At 48.0% G+C, this 20,009-nt stretch overlaps 1 protein-coding gene across 4 annotated transcripts in view; it reads left to right on the forward strand.

Annotated features, from left to right (window-relative positions):
- Positions 1 to 20,009, forward strand: part of SH2B1 (SH2B adaptor protein 1) — a 57,917-nt gene that overhangs the window by 37,127 nt on the left and 781 nt on the right. For 3 of the 4 annotated variants that reach the window (XM_068243600.1, XM_068243602.1, XM_068243601.1), the window contains exons 7-8: positions 1,123 to 1,334; positions 1,417 to 1,588. In XM_068243600.1, coding sequence (XP_068099701.1) covers positions 1,123 to 1,334; positions 1,417 to 1,588 — 384 coding nt within the window. Of the gene's footprint in view, positions 1 to 1,122; positions 1,335 to 1,416; positions 1,589 to 5,465; positions 5,566 to 20,009 lie in introns of all 4 variants that reach the window. The other variant, XM_068243604.1, reaches the window with a different exon arrangement.

Genomic DNA, 20,009 nt, shown 5'->3' on the forward strand with positions numbered 1-20,009 from the left:
CCTGCTCATCTATTTGGCTGCAGTAGTGTCTGAATCACACACCAGAAACACACATGCAGCTAATCCAGTCTGACTTCAGAACACCTGATCTGCTGCATGCTTGTTCAGGGTCTATGGCTAAATGTATTCAATGAAGAGGATCAGCAGGACAGCCAGGCAATCTGCCTTGCTTAAAAGGAAATAAATATGGCAGCCTCTGTGTCCCTCTCACTTCACGTGTGTTTCAAAGTATCTCCATAATGGCAAGCTGGGTAGTCAGAGATGCATTGGTGGATCATCCCTCCCCCACCCTCATATGATACACCCCTGCTGATTGCCCCCTCCCCCACAAATCATGATACGCCCACTTCCCTAAGGACTCACTAGCTCCACCCCCCCTGCTTGAGTGTGTTCTCACCCCCATAGCTCGCCACCATTCCCCACCGCCAAATCTTGATACAACACTTATGTTTACTAAGATCTTGCTAGTAAGCTTGGGGGGGGGGGGGGGGGGTCGCTGTACACATGCTAGATTGTGCAACCCGCCCCGCTGCCGGGAACCATCCTACGTGTGTATGCAGCTTTACAGCTATAGATCAATTTGGAGCAGATGGTGTAAATAATGCTTGCATGGCCATTACAGACTTCAAAATGTTAAAGAGAACCTCAAGTGAAAATAAACCTACACACATCATACTTGCCTCCTGTGTAGTCTACTCCTCAATCTCTCTCTCCTCTCCTGCGTCCTGTTGTCGATGGAATTCTCCTTGCTCCATTTTAAAAATGGCAATGACCCAGTAACAGATTCTGGATCTGCAAGCTGTTAAACTGTAATATCACCCACTTGAGCCACAGAGAAACGTGGACATTACCTTGCACATCAGTTGTCCTTTCAGTTATAACCGACAGCAACTGATATATTTCAGTTCTGACAAAATCTTGTCAGAACTGGAAGGGATCTTTGTTAAAAGAACATGGTGGGCTTCTGAGAGGAACTCACGGAGAGGTAAGTATGTGATATTCATTTGCAGGTACATCACGTGTTTATTTTAAATAATTTTACTCAGTTCAGGTTCCCTTTAAACTTCTGAAAATGAAAGGAAGTTGTAACTGTGTCCAATTCTCTGTTCTCCTTCTCTGCAGCGTCATTCCTGTTCCAAGGAGAACAAGACCCTGGAGACGGGGAGCACCCATTGTCTGAGTACCAGTGGTTCCACGGAACTCTGTCGCGCCTCAAAGCGGCCCAGCTGGTGCTGGCGGGGGGCACCAACAGCCACGGCGTCTTCTTAGTGCGGCAGAGCGAGACCCGCCGAGGGGAGTACGTGCTAACCTTTAACTTCCAGGGCAAAGCCAAGGTGAGTCCTCCTCTGTTAGTTGGGGCGTCCCGGTTTATCCACTTCCTGCCCATGGTAACCTCCGTCTCCTTCCCTTCCGCAGCACCTCCGCCTTTCCCTGAACGAGGACGGTCAGTGCAGGGTGCAGCACCTGTGGTTCCAGACCATCTTTGACATGCTAGAACATTTTCGAGTACACCCCATACCTCTAGAGTCGGGAGGCTCAAGCGATGTGACCCTCATCAGCTACGTTGTCTCTAATCAAAGGCTGCACGGTAAGGATGAGCTTGGGACCAGACACAGACGTGTCCACGGTTACTGGGATGAGGGACAATGACACACAGGCGGTTTTTTAAACTTTTATGTTAAAGAGAACCTGAGATCAATACAAATGGAAAAATTCATACATACCTGGGGCTTCCTCCAGCCCCCTTCGGGCTGATCTGTGCCTCACCGTCCTCCTCCGTTACCTTGTTCCTCTGCAATGGCTCCCGGTAACTTCAGGAGTCGGTGCTTACTACGCATGAGAACGCTCCAGGCCAGGGGAGCGTGGGTGTCGGCACTGCGCCCGTGCCGACTGGCCAAAGTTGCCGGGAGCACAGTTCCCCAAACCTGTCCTCAAGGCCCACCAACTACATGTTTTGCAGGAAATCACACACATGTGCAGGTGGGGTAATTAGTGTTGCAGCGGAGCTGATTAACTACCTCTGTGGATTTCTACAAAACATGCACTGTTGGTGGGCCTTGAGGACAGCGGCAAGGGAGCGATCAGGCCAGAATGGGCTAGAGGAAGACGCAGATATGTATGAATTTTTTATTTCTTTTTTTGATTCATCTAAGGTACACTTTAAGCCCACTGCTAATCCTAACAGTTAGTGTTTATAAAAAAATAAGTGCATTTTTCAAACAACTCTTACAACCTCAAATCTAGCAAATTTTTGCTAGAAAAAATTCTAGCAAAAAAGTTTAACTCTCTCTGCCAAGGTTCTCAAGGATCCAACCAGCTTAGATAAACTTGACCGGAATTGTGTCGAGTGTTGCCACTTTACCTGATTAAAAAGACAACCCTTCTCAGATCGGCTCTATGAATTTTAATAAACTTTATTACTCTGACATACATGTTATTATGATGGTGTCAATTTCTCAGTTCTCCTCTGAACCTCTGCGTGTGGTTCACTGGAATATTTGCTTTGCATGATTGTCAGCCGTTACTGAAATGGGAGCGATGAGTCCCCTTCTGCTGCGTATGCATGTTAGCATATACACGCACGTAGCGAGCCTTTCACTCAGTGCAATGCCTGCCTCATTGTAGGAAACTGCATGTCCCCCATTATAGGTATTCAAGTGTTCTCACTGCTATAGGTAGCTATAAATCCGCCTCCAGTATAGTTAGCCATAAATCTTCCCCCCCCCCATATAGGTAGCCATAAATCCCCCCCACCCCCAATATAGTAGTCATAAATCCCTCCAGTATAAGTAGCCACAGATGTCCCCCAGTATAGGTAACCAGGTGAAGTATCTCACTTCTCTAGCTACGCGCACCCTGTCTTCAGTTTTCTCTTCTCAGCACCGCTAAGTGTCCAGTCTTCATGGCACAAGCCAGCGCGTACCGAGTCACATGATGAGAGATGGCAGCTGCAGCCATGGAGATTGGACTCTAAGGTGAAAAAGCTGAAGAGGACCTAGGTCCTTAGTTCACCTTTTCTTCTACGATTTTCCATCTTCTGTTTAAAATTACTTTTTCAGCACTTTAAAAAGTGCAATTTAAAAAGTATCAACAAGTATGTGAACAAGTGATGTCAAAATTGTTTTGAGAACTTTCTTGCTTGCTGTTGGCTTAAAATACGTGAAAATATCACCTAGGAGAAAACATAGGAAAAAAAAAGTGAATTAAATAAGGGCCCTAAAGAGGTGAGATGTTTCTTCTCTGTGGCTCTGCCCTTTAAAGTGAACCTTAAGTCAGAAAGTTTTTTACTCACCTGGGGCTTCTACCAGCCCCCTGCAGCAGTCCTGTGCCCTCGCAGCCACTCACTAATCCTCTGGTCCCCGCTGCCAGCTAGTTCTGCTTCTACCAGCCCCCTGCAGCAGTCCTGTGCCCTCGCAGCCACTCACTAATCCTCTGGTCCCCCGCCGCCAGCTAGTTCTGCTTCTACCAGCCCCCTGCAGCAGTCCTGTGCCCTCGCAGCCACTCACTAATCCTCTGGTCCCCTGCTGCCAGCTAATTCTACTTCTACCAGCCCCCTGCAGCAGTCCTGTGCCCTCACAGCCACTCACTAATCCTCTGGTCCCCTGCTGCCAGCTAGTTCTGCTTCTACCAGCCCCCTGCAGCAGTCCTGTGCCCTCGCAGCCACTCACTAATCCTCTGCTCCCCCGCTGCCAGCTAGTTCTGCTTCTACCAGCCCCCTGCTGCAGTCCTGTGCCCTCGCAGCCACTCACTAATCCTCTGGTCCCACGCTGCCAGCTAGTTCTGCTTCTACCAGCCCCCTGCAGCAGTCCTGTGCCCTCGCAGCCACTCACTAATCCTCTGGTCCCCGCTGCCAGCTAGTTCTGCTTCTACCAGCCCCCTGCAGCAGTCCTGTGCCCTCGCAGCCACTCACTAATCCTCTGGTCCCCGCTGCCAGCTAGTTCTGCTTCTACCAGCCCCCTACAGCAGTCCTGTGCCCTCGCAGCCACTCACTAATCCTCTGGTCCCCCGCCGCCAGCTAGTTCTGCTTCTACCAGCCCCCTGCAGCAGTCCTGTGCCCTCACAGCCACTCACTAATCCTCTGGTCCCCTGCTGCCAGCTAGTTCTGCTTCTACCAGCCCCCTACAGCAGTCCTGTGCCCTCGCAGCCACTCACTAATCCTCTGGTCCCCCGCCGCCAGCTAGTTTCGTTTTTGCCGACAGGCCATCAGGACAGCCAAGCGTAGCTTTTTCAGCATTCCTGACTGCAATTAGCGCTATTGCGGGCCGCGACGCGTACAAAAATACGCGTTGCCACATATCTATGCGTTCGTAATGCGGCAACGTGTATTTTTGTACGCGTTGCGGCCCGCGATAGCGCTAATTACAGTCGGGAATGCAGAAAAAGCTATGCGTGGCCAGACCTCATTTTTTTTTTCTGGCTTAAGTGTCCCTTTAGGCACTCTGGCTGTGTTACACCTGCGTGTCTTGCAAGCTGCTGTCTTCCTCCTCCTCGAGTCTCCCACTCTGCTCTGCTCTCTGCCCCCCCCTGCGGTATGGTTGTAGGGAGGGGCACAGAGCAGGAAGGCTTGAGGAGGACAGCACAGACGGGACATACAAGTATAACACAGCTGCTATGCTGCCAACTCTGCTCAGTGGCACTAAACTGCCCGGCAACACCGCCCCAGCCAGCATACCATCCTAGGCCCAAGCCTTGTTACCTGCGTATCTGGCCCTGACTACACTGCAACACACACACACTACGCTGCAGTCCCTGCTCACACACACTTACGCCTTCTCTTAGGGCCGGTTCACATTACAAACGCGGACGGCCACGCATGCGGAACGCAACGCGTACGAACGCACGCCATCCGCGTTTGTATGCGTTGCGTGGCTGATCCCATCACTGAAAAGTGAATGGGACAGCCGCGCGTTTTTGCTAAATCTGCGTGCAGCATGCGTTCCCGGACCGCACAGAACGGGCCCTGTCAAACATTGTTCCAACTCCTCATCACTACTTCTAAACGCTTCTCTTGTTCACATTATACAGAGTATTAGAAGTTCTGTCTGAAAAACCGTATGTGTGTCATTACCCTTTTTTTTGTTACAAAAGAAAAATCTGACTACAGTATATGCACTTTGGGGGGATGTATTATTGTTCTTGAATGTAGAAGCCCCCTTTAGGTGATGAGGTCTATGCAATTAACCCCATGTTACCCGGTGCAATTTAACCCCATGTTACCCGGCTTTGGCCTGCAGGTTTTGTTGTTGTTCTGTTTGTTCCTTCTGTTGAGCAGATAACCCGTTTAGTCCCCAGTGCTAGGACTGAAGGCACTGGACAAGATGGCCGCCACAGGAAGTGGCTTGTGCTCAGCAGAGGAGAGGTGTCTCAGTGTTTTCTCTTCCTCTTCCCCCCTTCATATGCATTCCTCTCTCCTCGCCCCTCCACTCCATCCTCTTCTCTGATTGGGCACCGTCTGTTCTTTGCAGGCCGAGACAGGGCTGACAGTAGAACGACCGTGTGTGAGGTTCCCCACCGCATCCCCGACTCACCATCAAACCCCATCTCCATTGGAGCGAATGACTGTATGTAAGTGCTGGCTACAAACCATTCATGCCCCATTTTGTGTCCCTTCCATCCCAGCTTGGGAGTGTCTTCCTAGGGAGGTCGGGGGGTGGACACCTGGGCAGGGATTGGGCGGGTGGCAATAACTGTATAGAGGGTGGAGACTAGTGACAGCCATCCTGTAATGTGATCATCGGCAAGCTACGGCTGTTCTGATGTGGTGTGGTGGGATCTGCAAACCATCAGCAGCTGTGTCAGCGAATAGAGGAGTACCTTAAAGGGATACTGTAGGGGGGTCGGGGGAAAATGAGTTGAACTTACCCGGGGCTTCTAATGGTCCCCCGCAGACATCCTGTGCCCGCGCAGCCACTCACCGATGCTCTTGCCCCAGAAAACCACTGCGCCTGCGCAGCTGCATCCTCGCTCCCACTGATGGCACCAGGAGCATACTGCGCAGGCACAGACCATACTGGGCCTGCGCTGTGCGCTCTTGATGACATCAGTGGGATCGAGGACACGGCAACGCAGGCGCAGTGGTTTTCTGACTTTAAAGTCAGAAATTCCAGAAGTGAACCGGAGGCGGGGCCGGAGCATCGGTGAGTGGCTGCGCGGACACAGGATGTCTGCGGGGGACCATTAGAAGCCCCGGGTAAGTTCAGCTCATTTTCCCCCGACCCCCCCTACAGTATCCCTTTAAAGCTCTAGTGCATTAAACACAGTAATAAATGAATAGGAAACGCTAGAAGACTGCTCTGATGTCATTGGAATGCACATTCGCACCTCACTGAAGCTAACTGATATCATTGCAGACTGCAGGACACATTTTCAGATTGACTTCTAATTAAGTAATCGGTGAACAAATAAAGGAGAGAAAGTTAAGCAGCTTCCCTCCTGGATAGGGCAGGAACTTTTCTGCCTTGATTACACAGCATAGCACACTTTTATACCCATTTGATAATGTTGTTATATGGCAAGCTTATCGGTTAGCAGCTAAATGAAGTAAAAAACGTAAAGGTAGCCATACATCTAGCAATGATGGGCAGATTCGAGACAAATCTCTCTCTGATCCAATCTGATGAGAGAGATCTGTCGGGTGCCCATACACCACAGGCCGATTACCAAACAATTTCATGCTGAAATTGATCCAGAATCAGTCTTGTGCGCTGCACCTGCTGTCTCACTCACCCCTAATGTGTAATGTGCCCCCCCCCCCATTGCACAGTGCACGATACATTACCTGCCTTTGGGCGCCACTTGTCCACCGCTGTCTCCGGGGACGCTCCTGGCTCCATACGCGCTCCCACGTGGCTGCCGGCACGCCCCCTGTTACTCCGGCAACCATGTGGGTCGTGTGTATGGAGCCAGGAGTGTCCTCGGAGCCATCGGAGGACAAGCAGCGGCCAAGGGCAGGTAATGCAATGGGGGGGGGGGGGGGCACATTACACATTCGTGGGGACAGTGTCAGGGGGTCTCGTCGCGTTTGTTGCTCGTCCTATCCCACGCTGTTATTGCTGCGCACACAATCGAGCAAGTTGGCCCTAAATTTTGCAGCATGTCCGACCGATTAATGCGACCAATTTCTTGTTTAAAGTGGATCCAAGGTGAACATTTACTCATTGCATAATGGTGTTCCTTACATATAGTTTATAGGGCATTCCTCAAGCCAAATACTTTTTTGTTTTAATACTCTAATTCCCTATAAACTAAATAAGCCACGCCCACAGGTTTTCAGAGAGCCTTGGCAGTAGCAAGGGCTCATGGGAGCTCAGTCTGGACAGTAGGAGGAGGAGGTGTTACTAGCCAGAGATTTCAGAGGCAGAGGGGAGGAGGGGGGATTAGGTTTTTTTCACAGGCTGAGTGCTCCAGATACAGATAAGCCTGCTTCTGTGTAATGTTTACAAACAACATGGCTGCTGTCATTGTATCACAGGAAGAAATAATCATTTTCTATTAAAGCTGTTTGCAGCTAGATTTGCTGTGTAAACTATCTGAACTTTAGATTAGATATATAGGGCCTGATTCACAAAGCGGTGATAACCCAGTTATCACGCCTAAAAGACTTTAGGCGTGATAACCTTTGCACTAGCTGAGTTATCACCGCTTTGTGCTGCTGATCGCGTGCAAAGTTTTGCGCGCAGCGCCCATAGGGTTTAATGGGTGCTGCGTGCGCACGGCGCTGCGCGATTGAATTTCGCGTGAGTTACTTTTTATCACGCCTAAACTGAGTTTAGGCGTGATAAAGGGCTTTTCACTAGCGTGCAAACACTTTGCACCGCTTTGTGAATCAAGCCCATAGACAAGTTACTTGTTATAGTTAGTTTTTCATCTCGGATGCTCTTTAAGCATGCACTTGGCAGCACCGATTTTTAGCCGATTCTAATAATTACCGTATCAGATGGTCGATCAGCCGCCAAGTCACCTGACGTATGGCCACCTTTAGGGCCCGTTTCCACTTTAGCCGCACGCGTCTGCGAGACGCGTGCCGGCACTTCCGGGTCTGCAGCTACGTAGACTAATCCCATCAGACGTGCCATGCACGGCTATGGGTTTCGCAGCCTCCCGCACTATTTCGGATGGCAATGTCGGCCGAATCGCTAGCGCAAGCGTTTCAGACGGTGGCGGCATTGTGCCCTATGGCAGTGTTTCCCTGCGCAATTTGCCTGGGGGGAAAATCTGCGGATTCGCCGCAGTTTCTGCACCAGTGGAAACGGGCCCTGAGTCTTAAACCATTCAGGACCTTGGAAAACAGATGGCTGTAGCTGTTCATTTAACCTCCTCAGCGGTAACCCCGAGTCCGGCTCGGGATGGAAATCCACAGCTCAGAGCGATAACCCCGAGCTGGATCCATGGGAGGTGAGTAATGTGCAGGACTGTCGCAGATCTATCTGGCGGTATCATTCTTAGGGTCTAATAGCGTGTGAAAAAATGTCACCTCTTTCTGACACTAAAATCCAGAAATAATCCTAACACCAGGGAGGTTGTGTTTAATTTTAGACCAAGCGTGAAATTTGAGTATAATGCCACTATAAAACACACCTTAAGTGAGACGAATATGGAGGCTGCCATATTTATTTCCTTTTAAACAACGCACATTGCCTGGCTATCCTGCTGATCCTCTAAAACTTTTAGCCATAGACCCTGAATAAGCATGCAGACCAGATGTGTGATTCAGGTGAAAATCTATTTGCAGTGTTTGGAAATTGACCCCTCTCTGATCAGAGGGAGGGATCTATACTTTGGGCACGTCGGGTTGGCATTTATTGATGTAATGTCACTTTTAGCATAGCTCAAGTCAATCTGATAATTGTGTTGGCAATCTTATCAATTAGCTTCTGAGTGAAGTAGATGTTTGAGTATTAACCCCTCCCAGTTACTTGAAATCTATATATTTATTTTTTATGCTATTATTCTTATGCTGTGTTTAATGCTTACACCATACATGATTTGAGTTTCATCCCAATTTACATTAAAGATCAGCTTCTAAACACATTGGGTACTTGGGCTGAGCCCTGGAGTCCATGGGCTGGGCAAAGGGGTACTGGGAATGGGCTCGGGTTACTTGGGCTGGGTTCAGGGGTACTTCAACTTGCTGCACTCAGTTTACTTTAGGAGGTTTTGAGATTAAACAGGATAAACACACCAGAATAGAGATCTCTTCGTTAAAAGCATAAAGTGATATGTGGAAAATATTCCTGAACAATTATGTAAATGACATTTGCTAACACAGTTGTGACTGAAGAATGATTTTGCTACAGTAATAATAAATGTGGGTTCAAAGCCGCTTGAAGAGTACCGCCTGCCTTAGTTTAATGCAGTGTTCCTCAACATTATTACGTGCTGTATCCTCTTATAAATGACAGTGGGCTCGATTCACAAAGCCGTGATAAATGCCATCACGGGCGCGGCATGCGTACAGGTTTGCACGCATAATAGTAAAGGTTTGTGCGCATTAACTTCCCCTTTCACGTGCTAAAATATGTTCTATCGCGTGAATGGGGAAAGTTAATGCGCGCAAACCTTTACTATTACGTGCGCAAACCTGTACGCGCGCTAACCGGTGTGCTAAGCATATCACGCCCGCGATAGCATCACGGCTTTGTGTATCGAGCCCAGTGTTTGCTGAGCAGCCCCCTGTTGTGGAGAACACCGTCTGAAATACCTGTTCATACATAAAATTTTTTACAGCTTACCACAAGGTGGCGCTAGTTGCTTACAAGTTTCATGGTTTATATTTGTCACATTGGAAGCCATGCGGGGGGCGGGGCAGACTTCTTCTCTGCCAGGGGATCCTCCTCCCGTGCTCCCCTGGTCTGTTTAGACCCATATATCAGCTCGGCAGCAGTGAGCCCTCATACACATGCTCAACAAAAGTCTTTTATGGGCGCGATTCCACTTGAGCGGCGCACGTCTGTGAGGCGCGCCAGCTCTTCCGGGTCTGCGGGGAAAGCAGACGAATCCCATCAGCCGTGCCATGCACGGCTATGGGATCCGCAGCCTCCCGCGACGATTCGGATGGAAAAGCCGGCCAAATCGCTAGCGGTAGCGATTCGGCTGGCGTTATCATTGCACCCTATGGCAGAGTTTCCCCGCTCTATTCGCCTGCGGGGAAACTCTGCGGATTCGCGGCGGTTTCCGTTCAAGTGGAATCGCGATGCACAATTATCAAACAAACTTTTGTTACAACAACAACCAAAAAAAGTTGCTTGATTTCGTTCAAACAACTGATGAGACGCAGCTCAAGTCAATCCAGCAGTTGGATTGACGGCTTGTCAGTCTTATCAGTTGTTTGAACAACAGCAAGCAACTTTTTTTTTGGGGGGGGGGGGGGGGTGTTCAACTTGTTTCACATTAAAGTTGTTTGATAATTGTGCTGCAAAAAAGACCGATGTTGAGTGCGTGTATGGGGCTTAATGCTGGGCATACACGGTTCGTTTCGCCGCTCGATTCTGCAGTCCATTTTCTTATCTTGCACTCGGTTTTTGAAAAAATCTTTTTCCATTCACTTCTATCACAAATCGAGCAGCGAAACGATCCAGCTCCCGCTCGATTAGACATGTAGGAAATTATCTATCTAGTACAAAAACAAATGGTGTATTCCCAGCCTAAGGCTCGTCCTATCTGCCGAGGATTGTCCAGCCTCTGTGCCGGGCACCAGCAATGGGAAGACATCAGTTAGCTGTAGCTACTGGAGAAAAAACAGACCCAGTTCACTTTCTCTCTTATGCTGGGAATACGCGGCTCGATTCTGAGCCATTTAGATGGCTCTTTAGATAATTTCCGACATGCCCGATCTCCTGCCCGATCGATTCCGCGCTCGATTTCTCATAGGGAACAATGGGAAAAGATAAGAAAAACGAGCGGAAGATAAGAGAATCTCCTGCGGAATCGAGCGGGAGAATCGAGCCGTGTTTGTCCAGTATAACGTTTCTCCTGGATGATTTTTCATCTTCTGTTTAAAAAAAATAACTTTTCAGCACTCTGCAATTTAAAAAAAAAGTGTGAAAAAGTATTGTCCAAATTATACTATTTTCTTGTTTGATGGTGGCTTTTAACCTCCCTGCCGTTCTAAAAATGTGCTGCGCACGGCAGGGAGGGTGTTTTTTTTGCAATTTTTTTTGTTCTTTTTAGCATGTAGCTAGCCTAGCGCTAGCTACATGCTTCCCCCCTCCCTGCGGCGTACCCCCGTACTCACCGATCGCCGCCGGCGCGTATGCCCATCCGGAAATCCTGTTCTGAACGGGATTTCCATGAGGGCGTCCCCCGTCGCCATGGTTTTGGGGGGGGGCACCCTCTGATGCGGCTAATCGGCGGCGATCGTAAGTAACACACAGCTAGCAAAGTGCTAGCTGCGTGTATAAAAAAATTATGCAAATCGGCCCACCAGGGCCTGAGGAATCCTCCGCGGCGGGTTACCCCGAGCTGAGCTCGCAGCAGCGCCGTAAGGCAGATCGGCGATCCCCGGCCTCTGATTGGCCGGGGATCGCCGGCATATGATAGGCTGAAGCCTATCCTTCAATGCGCAGGACGGAACTCCGTCCTGCGCATTACGGAGAGAGGGAGGGAGGGAGGTAAGAAGGGTGAGGGCAGAAATGGCTGCGGAGGGGGGCTTTGAGAAGCCCCCCCCCGCAAAACGCAGATGGCCGGCGGCGATCAGACCCCCCAGCAGGACATCCCCCTAGTGGGGAAAAAAGGGGGGTAGTCTGATCGCCCTGCTGGACTCCTGATCGGTGCTGCGGGCTGTAGAGCCCACGCAGCACCGATCAGTGTAAAATCCACTGGTCGGCAAGTGGTTAACTTCCTCTGTGGATTTCCACAAAACATGCACTGTTGGAGGGCCTTGAGGACAGGGCTGGGGAACACTGCTTTATAGGACCACTATGGCGAAAAAGTGTAAAATTTTAACCACTTTACCCCCGCGCGTACGTATTTCTCCGCCCCTTTTTCCATCCTTTAACAACCAGGGACAGAGAAATACGTACTTTCCGCGTTCCCGACGCTGTCCGCGCTCCCGCTCGTAAACACGCCGCCCGCCGCTAGTAAACACGCCGCCGCCCGCTCGCCCAGAGATCAATGAACGGGAAAATCCATTCCCGTTCGTTGATCTAAGCCCCGCAATGATCCGCTGCTCTCCTATGGGCAGCGCGATCATTGTGAGAAAAAACTCACGTGTCCAGCCTCCTTATTCTTCCTCCAAGCTTCCGGAAGGAAGCTTGGAGGTCGCATTAAAACAAAAAGTTACTGTGGCCATCTTGTGGCCAAATAGTAAACTACACCCTACACATTTTTCACATACAAATAAATGACTTTTACACATAAAATTAACTCATTACCTCCCACACTCCCCATTTTTTTTTTTTTTTTTGTAATTAAAAAAAAAATTAAAAAATTTACAATTAAAAAAAATACATAAATAGTTACCTTAGGGACTGAACTTTTTAAATATTTATGTCAGGAGGGTACAACACTGTTACTTTATAAACTATGGGCTTGTAATTAGGGATGGACGCAAAACTGAAAAAATGCACCTTTATTTCCAATTAAAATATTGGCGGCAAACATTGTGATAGGGACATAATTTAAATGGTTTTATAACCGGGACAAAAGGGCAAATACGTTTCATGGGTTTTAATTACAGTAGCATGCATTATTTAAAAACTATAATGGCCGAAAACTGAAAAATAATTATTTTTTTCCCCACATTTTTCCTATTTTCCCATTAAAAGACATTTAGAAAAAAATAATTCTTGGCATAATGTCCCACCTAAAGAAAGCCTAATTGGTGGCGGAAAAAACAAGATATAGTTCATTTCATTGCGATAAGTAATAATAAAGTTATAGACGAATGAATGGAAGGAGCGCTGAAAGGTGAAAATTGCTCTGGTGGTCAGGGGGTAAAACCCCTCAGTGGTGAAGTGGTTAAATAAATGTAAATCTATACAAATAAGAACTATGTTTCCTCCAGTAAAATGAGCCTTAAATTACTTTTCTCCTATGTTGCTGTCACTTACCATAGGTAGTAGAAATCTGACAAAACCGACAGCTTTTTGAACCAGCTCATCTCCTCATGGGGGATCTCAAGCTCAGCATGGCCTTTATTCTTAATAAAGACACTATCTGAAAAGGATTTATACGAAGAAGCTGGTCAGCCCCCCTGTTCGCTGCACACTTTTTTTTGGGCAGTTGGATTGACTGCCATTTACTAAGTGCTTTTGAAATTACAGGAAACACTGAGAATCCCCATGAGGAAATAAGCTTGTCTAAAACCTGTTGGTCATGTCAGATTTCTACTAGCTACTCTAAGTGATGGCAACATAGCACATTTTAATCTGGGGAAATTGTACTTCTTATTTGTATACTTGCTGATGGCCTGGTATTGCTCAGGTATGTATTTGGCTGGTGTTGGCTCCGCCCACCTTTTTTAACCCTAAAACTCAATTACAATGACCAAGTTTGTGAGCTTTGCGGTCTTTGTCATCAATAATTTGCATTGACCTGAAACAAATCTGTTTGGCTGTGTGTGGCTCCAGCCATTTTCTGAATTTGAACCCCAGTGACCCAATGACCAACTGTACCAGGTTTCAGGCTTATGCCATTAACAGGGCAAGCATGGCAGCAATTAAATATTCCCCTTGAAAATCAATAGTTGAATTTTGATCGGCTGTTGTAGGCTCCACCCACTTTTCTGAATATTAATCTCAGTCACCCAGTGACCATGTGGGCAATGTTTGAGAGCCCTGCCGATAGACAGTGTAAGAATGGCTGCAGTTTATATTTTCCCAGTGAAATTTGTATTTGTCTCCGCCCACTTTTTGGTTATGGGGATAAAAAGTATCCTATATGCTATTCCAGGGAATGTACTATGTGTGTGCCAAATTTCATTCAAATCCGTTCAGCTATTGTTGTGTGATTAACAAATATCCAAACTTTCACATTTATTATATTAGTGAGATTTGTATTATTATGTTTACATGCACTTTGAATGGACCCTGAGTGGTGTCATAAAAAAGAAAACTGGACTTACCTTGGGCTTCCTCCAACCTACCGTAGCCCGCAAGGTCCCCGGCATCCTCCTGGCCCCGCCGCAGTCCTGCTGGCGGCTCCGGTAATGTCCCAACTTCAGTTGAAGTTGCGCATGCTCTCCCCCACTGCGTACCTGTCGTGTCATCACACCGGCTGCTGCGCATGCACGGCTCTCTAAAGACTGAACCGCGCGTGCGCATAACTCTTACAGCGGCTGACGTGATGACACAACAGGGGTGCAGCGGGTGAACACACGCAACTTCACACAAAGTTAGCAGGAGGATGCTGGGACCTCGCGGGCTACGGTGGGCTGGAGGAAGCCCCAGGGAAGTCCTGTTTTTTCTTTTTATGACACAGCTAAGGGTCCCTTTATAGTGCATGTAAACATCTCACTAATAGAAGTGAGAAAGCTTGGATGATTGTTACTCAATCATGCAACCTTTGAATTTTTTTATGATTTTCGCGACAGTGGTCCTTTAATAATAATAAAAAAATAATAATAAAAAAAACCCCATTGCTTTATTTTAAAAGGCACAGACTAACCAGCAAGCTCATGGTGACCCAGAACTCATTGGGGTGTGTAAGGGACTACAAAAAAGCTTAAAGAGAACCAGAGATGAAGCACCCTCTTGTATTTTACCTTATAAATCAGTGGGAACATGACAGTAAACACCTAATCTGCTCTGTTTCATTGTTCTCTGTTTAATCTGACTGTTATCACCTCTGATAAGAATCCCCGACTGAGCACTCAGTCTGGCATTGCTACGGAAAGATTACAGCTGAGTCTGTCTTCTCTGGTGTCTTTTCAAGCCCAAGCCTGCCCCCTTGTGGCTCTGCTATAACGACTCAGCTATAATTATTCCCTGCAAAGCCAGACTGAATGCTCAGTCTGGGATTCTTATCACAGCTGATAACAGACACTTTTAGCAGTGAGGATGAAACAGAGAGCAGGGTAGGTGTTTTCTCTAATGTTCCCACTGATATATATGGTAAAATACATAAGGGTGCTTCGTCTCTAGTTCACTTTAAAGCGGACCTGAACTCCGAACTACCTCTCTAAAAGATAAGCAGCAGAATAATAACCTTTAAAGTGGACCTGAACTCTTGCACAGGACTGAAGGAAAACAGAGAGAAATGCACTAAATATGTATTTAGAGAGTTTATCCTGTATAATTACCCCCTCATCTGTGACTAATCACAACTGTAATCCGATCTCTCAGCTGTGTCAGCACAGGAAACTTGGCAGTTCTCGGCAGAGCAGCTAAATGTAGACAGGATGTTAACCCCATGTCTGCTTTTATGAAAGCAGGAAGTAGACACACTGCAGATTTTTTGCAGGATTTGTATCAGCTGTAACTAAGAAATGTTTTTCTTTATAGGTTATTATGCTGTGGCTTATCTTTTACAGCAAAGAGGAAGTTCTGAGTTCAGGTCCGCTTTAAACATTTCATTGTTAAAGCTGATACAAATCCTGCAATAAAGATGCTTTGTGTCTACTTCCTGCTTTAATAGAAGCAGGCATAGGGTTAACATCCTGTGTTTACATATTAGCTGTGTCTGTATATGTAAATTAGTGTCTCGTACGCTCCTCTTAATCTCCAATATACTGTTAATACCTGGCTTATGTGTGTATTATTATTATTAGCTGTGTCTGCCGAGGTTTGCCAAGATTCCTGAACGGACACAGCTGAGAGATCAAATTATACTAGTGATTAGTCACAGATGAGAGTGAATTAGACAGGCTAAACTCTCTAAATACACACAGGGGGCATTTCTCTCTGTTATTCCTTTTGTCCTGTGCAAGAGTTCAGGTCCACTTTAAAGGGAACCTAAACTGAGAACGATATGGCTTTTTCCTTTAAAAAATAATACCGGTTGCCTGACTCTCCTGCTGATCCTGTGTCTCTAATACTTTCAGCCACAGCCCCTGAACAAGCATGCAGATCAGGTGCTCTGACTGAAGTCAGGCTGGATTAGCTGCATGCTTGTTTCAGGTGTGTGATTCAGCCACTACTGCAGCCAAAAAGATCAGCAGGGCTGCCAGGCAACTGGTATTGTTTAATAAGAAACATCCATATCCCTCTGTTTAGGTTCCCTTTAAAGTGACACTGAAGCGGAAAAAAAAATGTTGATATAATGAATTGGTTGTGTAGTACGGATAATTACTAGAACATTAGTAGCAAAGAAAATACTCTCATATTTTTATTTTCAGTTCTATAGTGTTTTTTTTTTATAACATGGCACCATTCTGTAATATTTGCAGTTTACACACTACTCAGCATTCTAAATGATTTTACAGAGCAGGCCAGTGAACTTTGCAGTTTCCCTGCAGAAAAAAAAAAACAATGACAGACACTTGAGATAATAAGCTTCAGAAGACAGAGCTCATCCATGGCTCTTTTGCATAGATAAAAATTGGAGTTTCTTAACTCTTCCTGTACTGGAATCAATATTAGACCTAGGTCTCTGCTCCTTATGCTGGGCATAGACGGGTCGTTTCTGCGGCTCGATTAGCTGCCAGATCGACTCCCGCCGCGTCCCCGTGTGTGCCCGGATCGATACTCGCTCGTCCCCGCGGGCGCTCCTTATCTTCCGCTCGTTTTCTTCCCATTGTCCGCCCGCGGGGATTGAGCACAGAATCGATCCGGCGGGGTATCGGACACGTCGGAAATTATCAATCGAGCCATCAGCGGTTCGATTGATGAGGAGGAAACGAACAGTCTATGCCCAGCATAATGTTCTTTCCCTTATGCTGGGAATACACGGCTTGATTCTGAGCTATTTAGATGGCTCGATAGATCATTTCCGACATGTCCGATCTCCTGCCCGATCGTTTCGCCGCTCGATTTGTGATAGCAGTGAATGGAAAAAGATAAGAAAAACGAGCGGAAGATAAGAGAATTGACTTTGGAATACAGCGGTAAAACGGTCGAGCAGGAGAACACATACAAATAATTATAATTTTCACATCAGATTACCTTTAAAGGAATCCTGACACTTAAAGAGAACCCGAGGTGGGATCTAAGAATCCAATTAGCATACAAAGGCTGGATCTGCCTATACTGCCCAGCCTCTGTTGCTATACGGTTTCCCCCAGTCTCCCCCCTGCGCTCTGCTGTCCCCCATTAATCAATCGCCAAGCTGGCGGCATGCAGCGAGTCACCAGCCGGCTGTTTACATGTGAAGGGTCAGTCTGCCACTCCCCCGCCTCCTCCATAGCGCCGGCCCCGCCCGCGTCCCTTCTCTCCAATCATTGGGGAGGGAAGGGACGCAGGCGGGGACCGGAGCTATGCAGGAGGCGGGGGTGCGGCGAGAGTGACACTACATAGGTAAACACAGCCCGCTGCGTGTCGACAGCGTAGCTGTGATTTATGGGGGATAGCAGAGCGCAGGGGGGGGCTTAGGGGGGATCTGTATAGCAACAGAGGCTGGGCAGTATAGGCAGACCCAGCCTCTGTGTGCGGATATCATTCTTAGAACCCACCTCGGGTTCTCTTTAAGGAGAGGGAAGGCTCTGGGTTCTATAGAGCCTTCCCATTACTCGCACAGAGCCAACGCTGGCTCCCCTGTTCTAATCCCCCACCGCAGGAGGCTTTCGGAAGTCTTCAGGAACCCGACTGCTCCTGACAAGCGGCTCCATACTACGAATGTGCAAGAATGGGTACATTCACTCGGGCTTCTGAAGACTTCCGTGGTGGAAGAGAGCAGTCTCCTACCCATTGCTCGGAGACTGCTAATGGGAGACAGAGTGCTAGAATGATGGAACCGTAGGAAGAACAGGAAGGCTCTATAGGACCCAGAGTCTTCCCTCTCCCTAGGTGAGTATCTTTTTTTTTTTATTTCACTTCAGACTCACTTTAAAGAGAACCCAGGATGGGGATTTAAATGAAAAAACAAACCCCAAAACAAAAAACAATGCGACCTGATCCGGGGGGCTGGCCGGATCAGGTAGCCGATATCTTCTCCGCTCTCCAATGCTTCTGTGGCCTGCAGTCCTTTAGTTAAGTTTTGCTGGAAGAGCTGCTCTGTGTGTCTCACATAGAGCAGCATGCAGGGAGGTGGGGGAGTAGCCATGGAGAGGCAGAGCTGCCCAATGGCAGCTGGGAAGGCCTGCAGGAACGCTCCAAGTAGGAGTACCGCCTCGGTTTTACTTTAAAGTGAACCAGAGATGGTTCACAAGCGCTTATTTATACTTACCCAAGGCTCCCTCCAGCGCCATGAGCAGTGCTGAGTCGCTCGCCATCCTCCTCAGCCCCTCCATTCCTGTAATCTGGGCAGTCGGGGGCTTCTGCGCTCAGCAGCGTGCACACCCCTCGTCGCGCTCCCGTCCCCTGCTGTCCCCGCCATGGGCAAGTTCTCACAGGCGCAGAAGGTTTCTAGGGGAGGTGAATACAGCGGAGGCACGCGCCCGGTCGAGCCGCGCATGCGCAGAAGACCTCGACTGGCAGCGACTGACTGGATTACTGGCCAGAACGAAGGGGCTAAGGAGTACGGCAAGGGACTCAGCGCTGCTTATGGGGCTGGAGGAAGCCTGGGGTTAGTATACAGGAAGGCTAGTGTACCATCTCTGGTGCACTTTAAGGATCCTTCTTCGTCTACATAGCAAACAGAAGCCTCTCTCCTCTTCTCCATTCATGTTGTTGGTCAGAAACTTTGTGTTTCTCATTTCCCTTTTTAAACACATAAGGCAGAAAAGTGAAAGCCATTTCAAAGTACTTAAAGTGGAACTTAACCTCCTTAGCGGTATTCCCACCCAACACTGTGTCGGGCATACCGCTTGCTGGCCCCAGGATTCCCCCAGTATAAATTTAGCAGATTTCATACCTGTAAAAGCTTAAGCTAGCACTAGGCTAACTAGTACAGGTTGCCACCCCCCCCCCCCCCCGATCGCTGCTGATGCCCCCGCTAATGCATTACCCAGCCTAGATCCAGTGATTTGTGCTGCCTCCCCACACAGCTCCGGTCTTTCGATGGGAGGATCGGGTTTGCGCATGACATCAGCGACGTCATGTGAGAGCCTCCCCATAGTGAAGGCCGGAGCTGTTCGGGGAGGCTGCGCCGATCGATGGATCTAGGCTGGGTAATGTATTAGCGGGGGGATCAGCAGCGATCGGGGGTCGGGCCGGCAACCTGTACTAGCTAGCCTAGTGCTAGCTAAAGCTTTTACAGGCATGGAATCGGTTATATTTATACTGGGGGACTCTATTCTGCAAAACCTCCTGAGCGGCGTAACGCTCAGGAGGATAACTCAGAACTTCCTCTCTGCTCTAAAAGATTAGTCAGAGCATGGTACTTTTATGGGAAAACAATTCTTCATTAAAATTTATGGAAATCCTGAAATAACGTGGAGTTTTGCTTGGTTTCACTTTTGCAGGCAGCAGACTTAAGGTGCGTAACACATGCGACTATAGTCGTTTTTAACGATCGTTCCCCGATCTTTACCAACGACGATCGTTACAAAAAACGAACCACCGACTATTAAGGCAAACGACGAATGAGCCAAATCGCTACAAAAGAAAGTTCTGTCTCGGCGGATTTTAACCAACGACGATCGTTTGCAAAAGTAGTACATCGTTGGAAACGGTCGTTCGTACTAGGCTTGACATGCGCATTTCACAATTTCTCCGTAAAACTTCTCATTTTTATGCGCAGGCGGAATAGTTGCTTTACGTGATGTAACGTTCGTTCTAACGATCAGATCGTTACACACCTTTTAAAACTAACTTTACTTAGGTCGTTCTTTCATCAATTAAAAGTTTGTTCGTCGTTCTCAACAAACGATCGTTGTCGCATGTGTGTACGTAGCATTAGGCCTCTTTTCCACGAACTGTTTACAGGCAGTGAAATGCCTCTCAAACTCTCACAACCGCTCGCTGCTGCCTGGTAACCGCTCGCAGCTGCCTGGTAACCGCTCGCAGCTGCCTGGTAACCGCTCGCAGCTGCCTGGT

Source organism: Hyperolius riggenbachi, chromosome 7, assembly GCF_040937935.1.
Source record: "Hyperolius riggenbachi isolate aHypRig1 chromosome 7, aHypRig1.pri, whole genome shotgun sequence".
NCBI lineage: Eukaryota > Metazoa > Chordata > Amphibia > Anura > Hyperoliidae > Hyperolius > Hyperolius riggenbachi.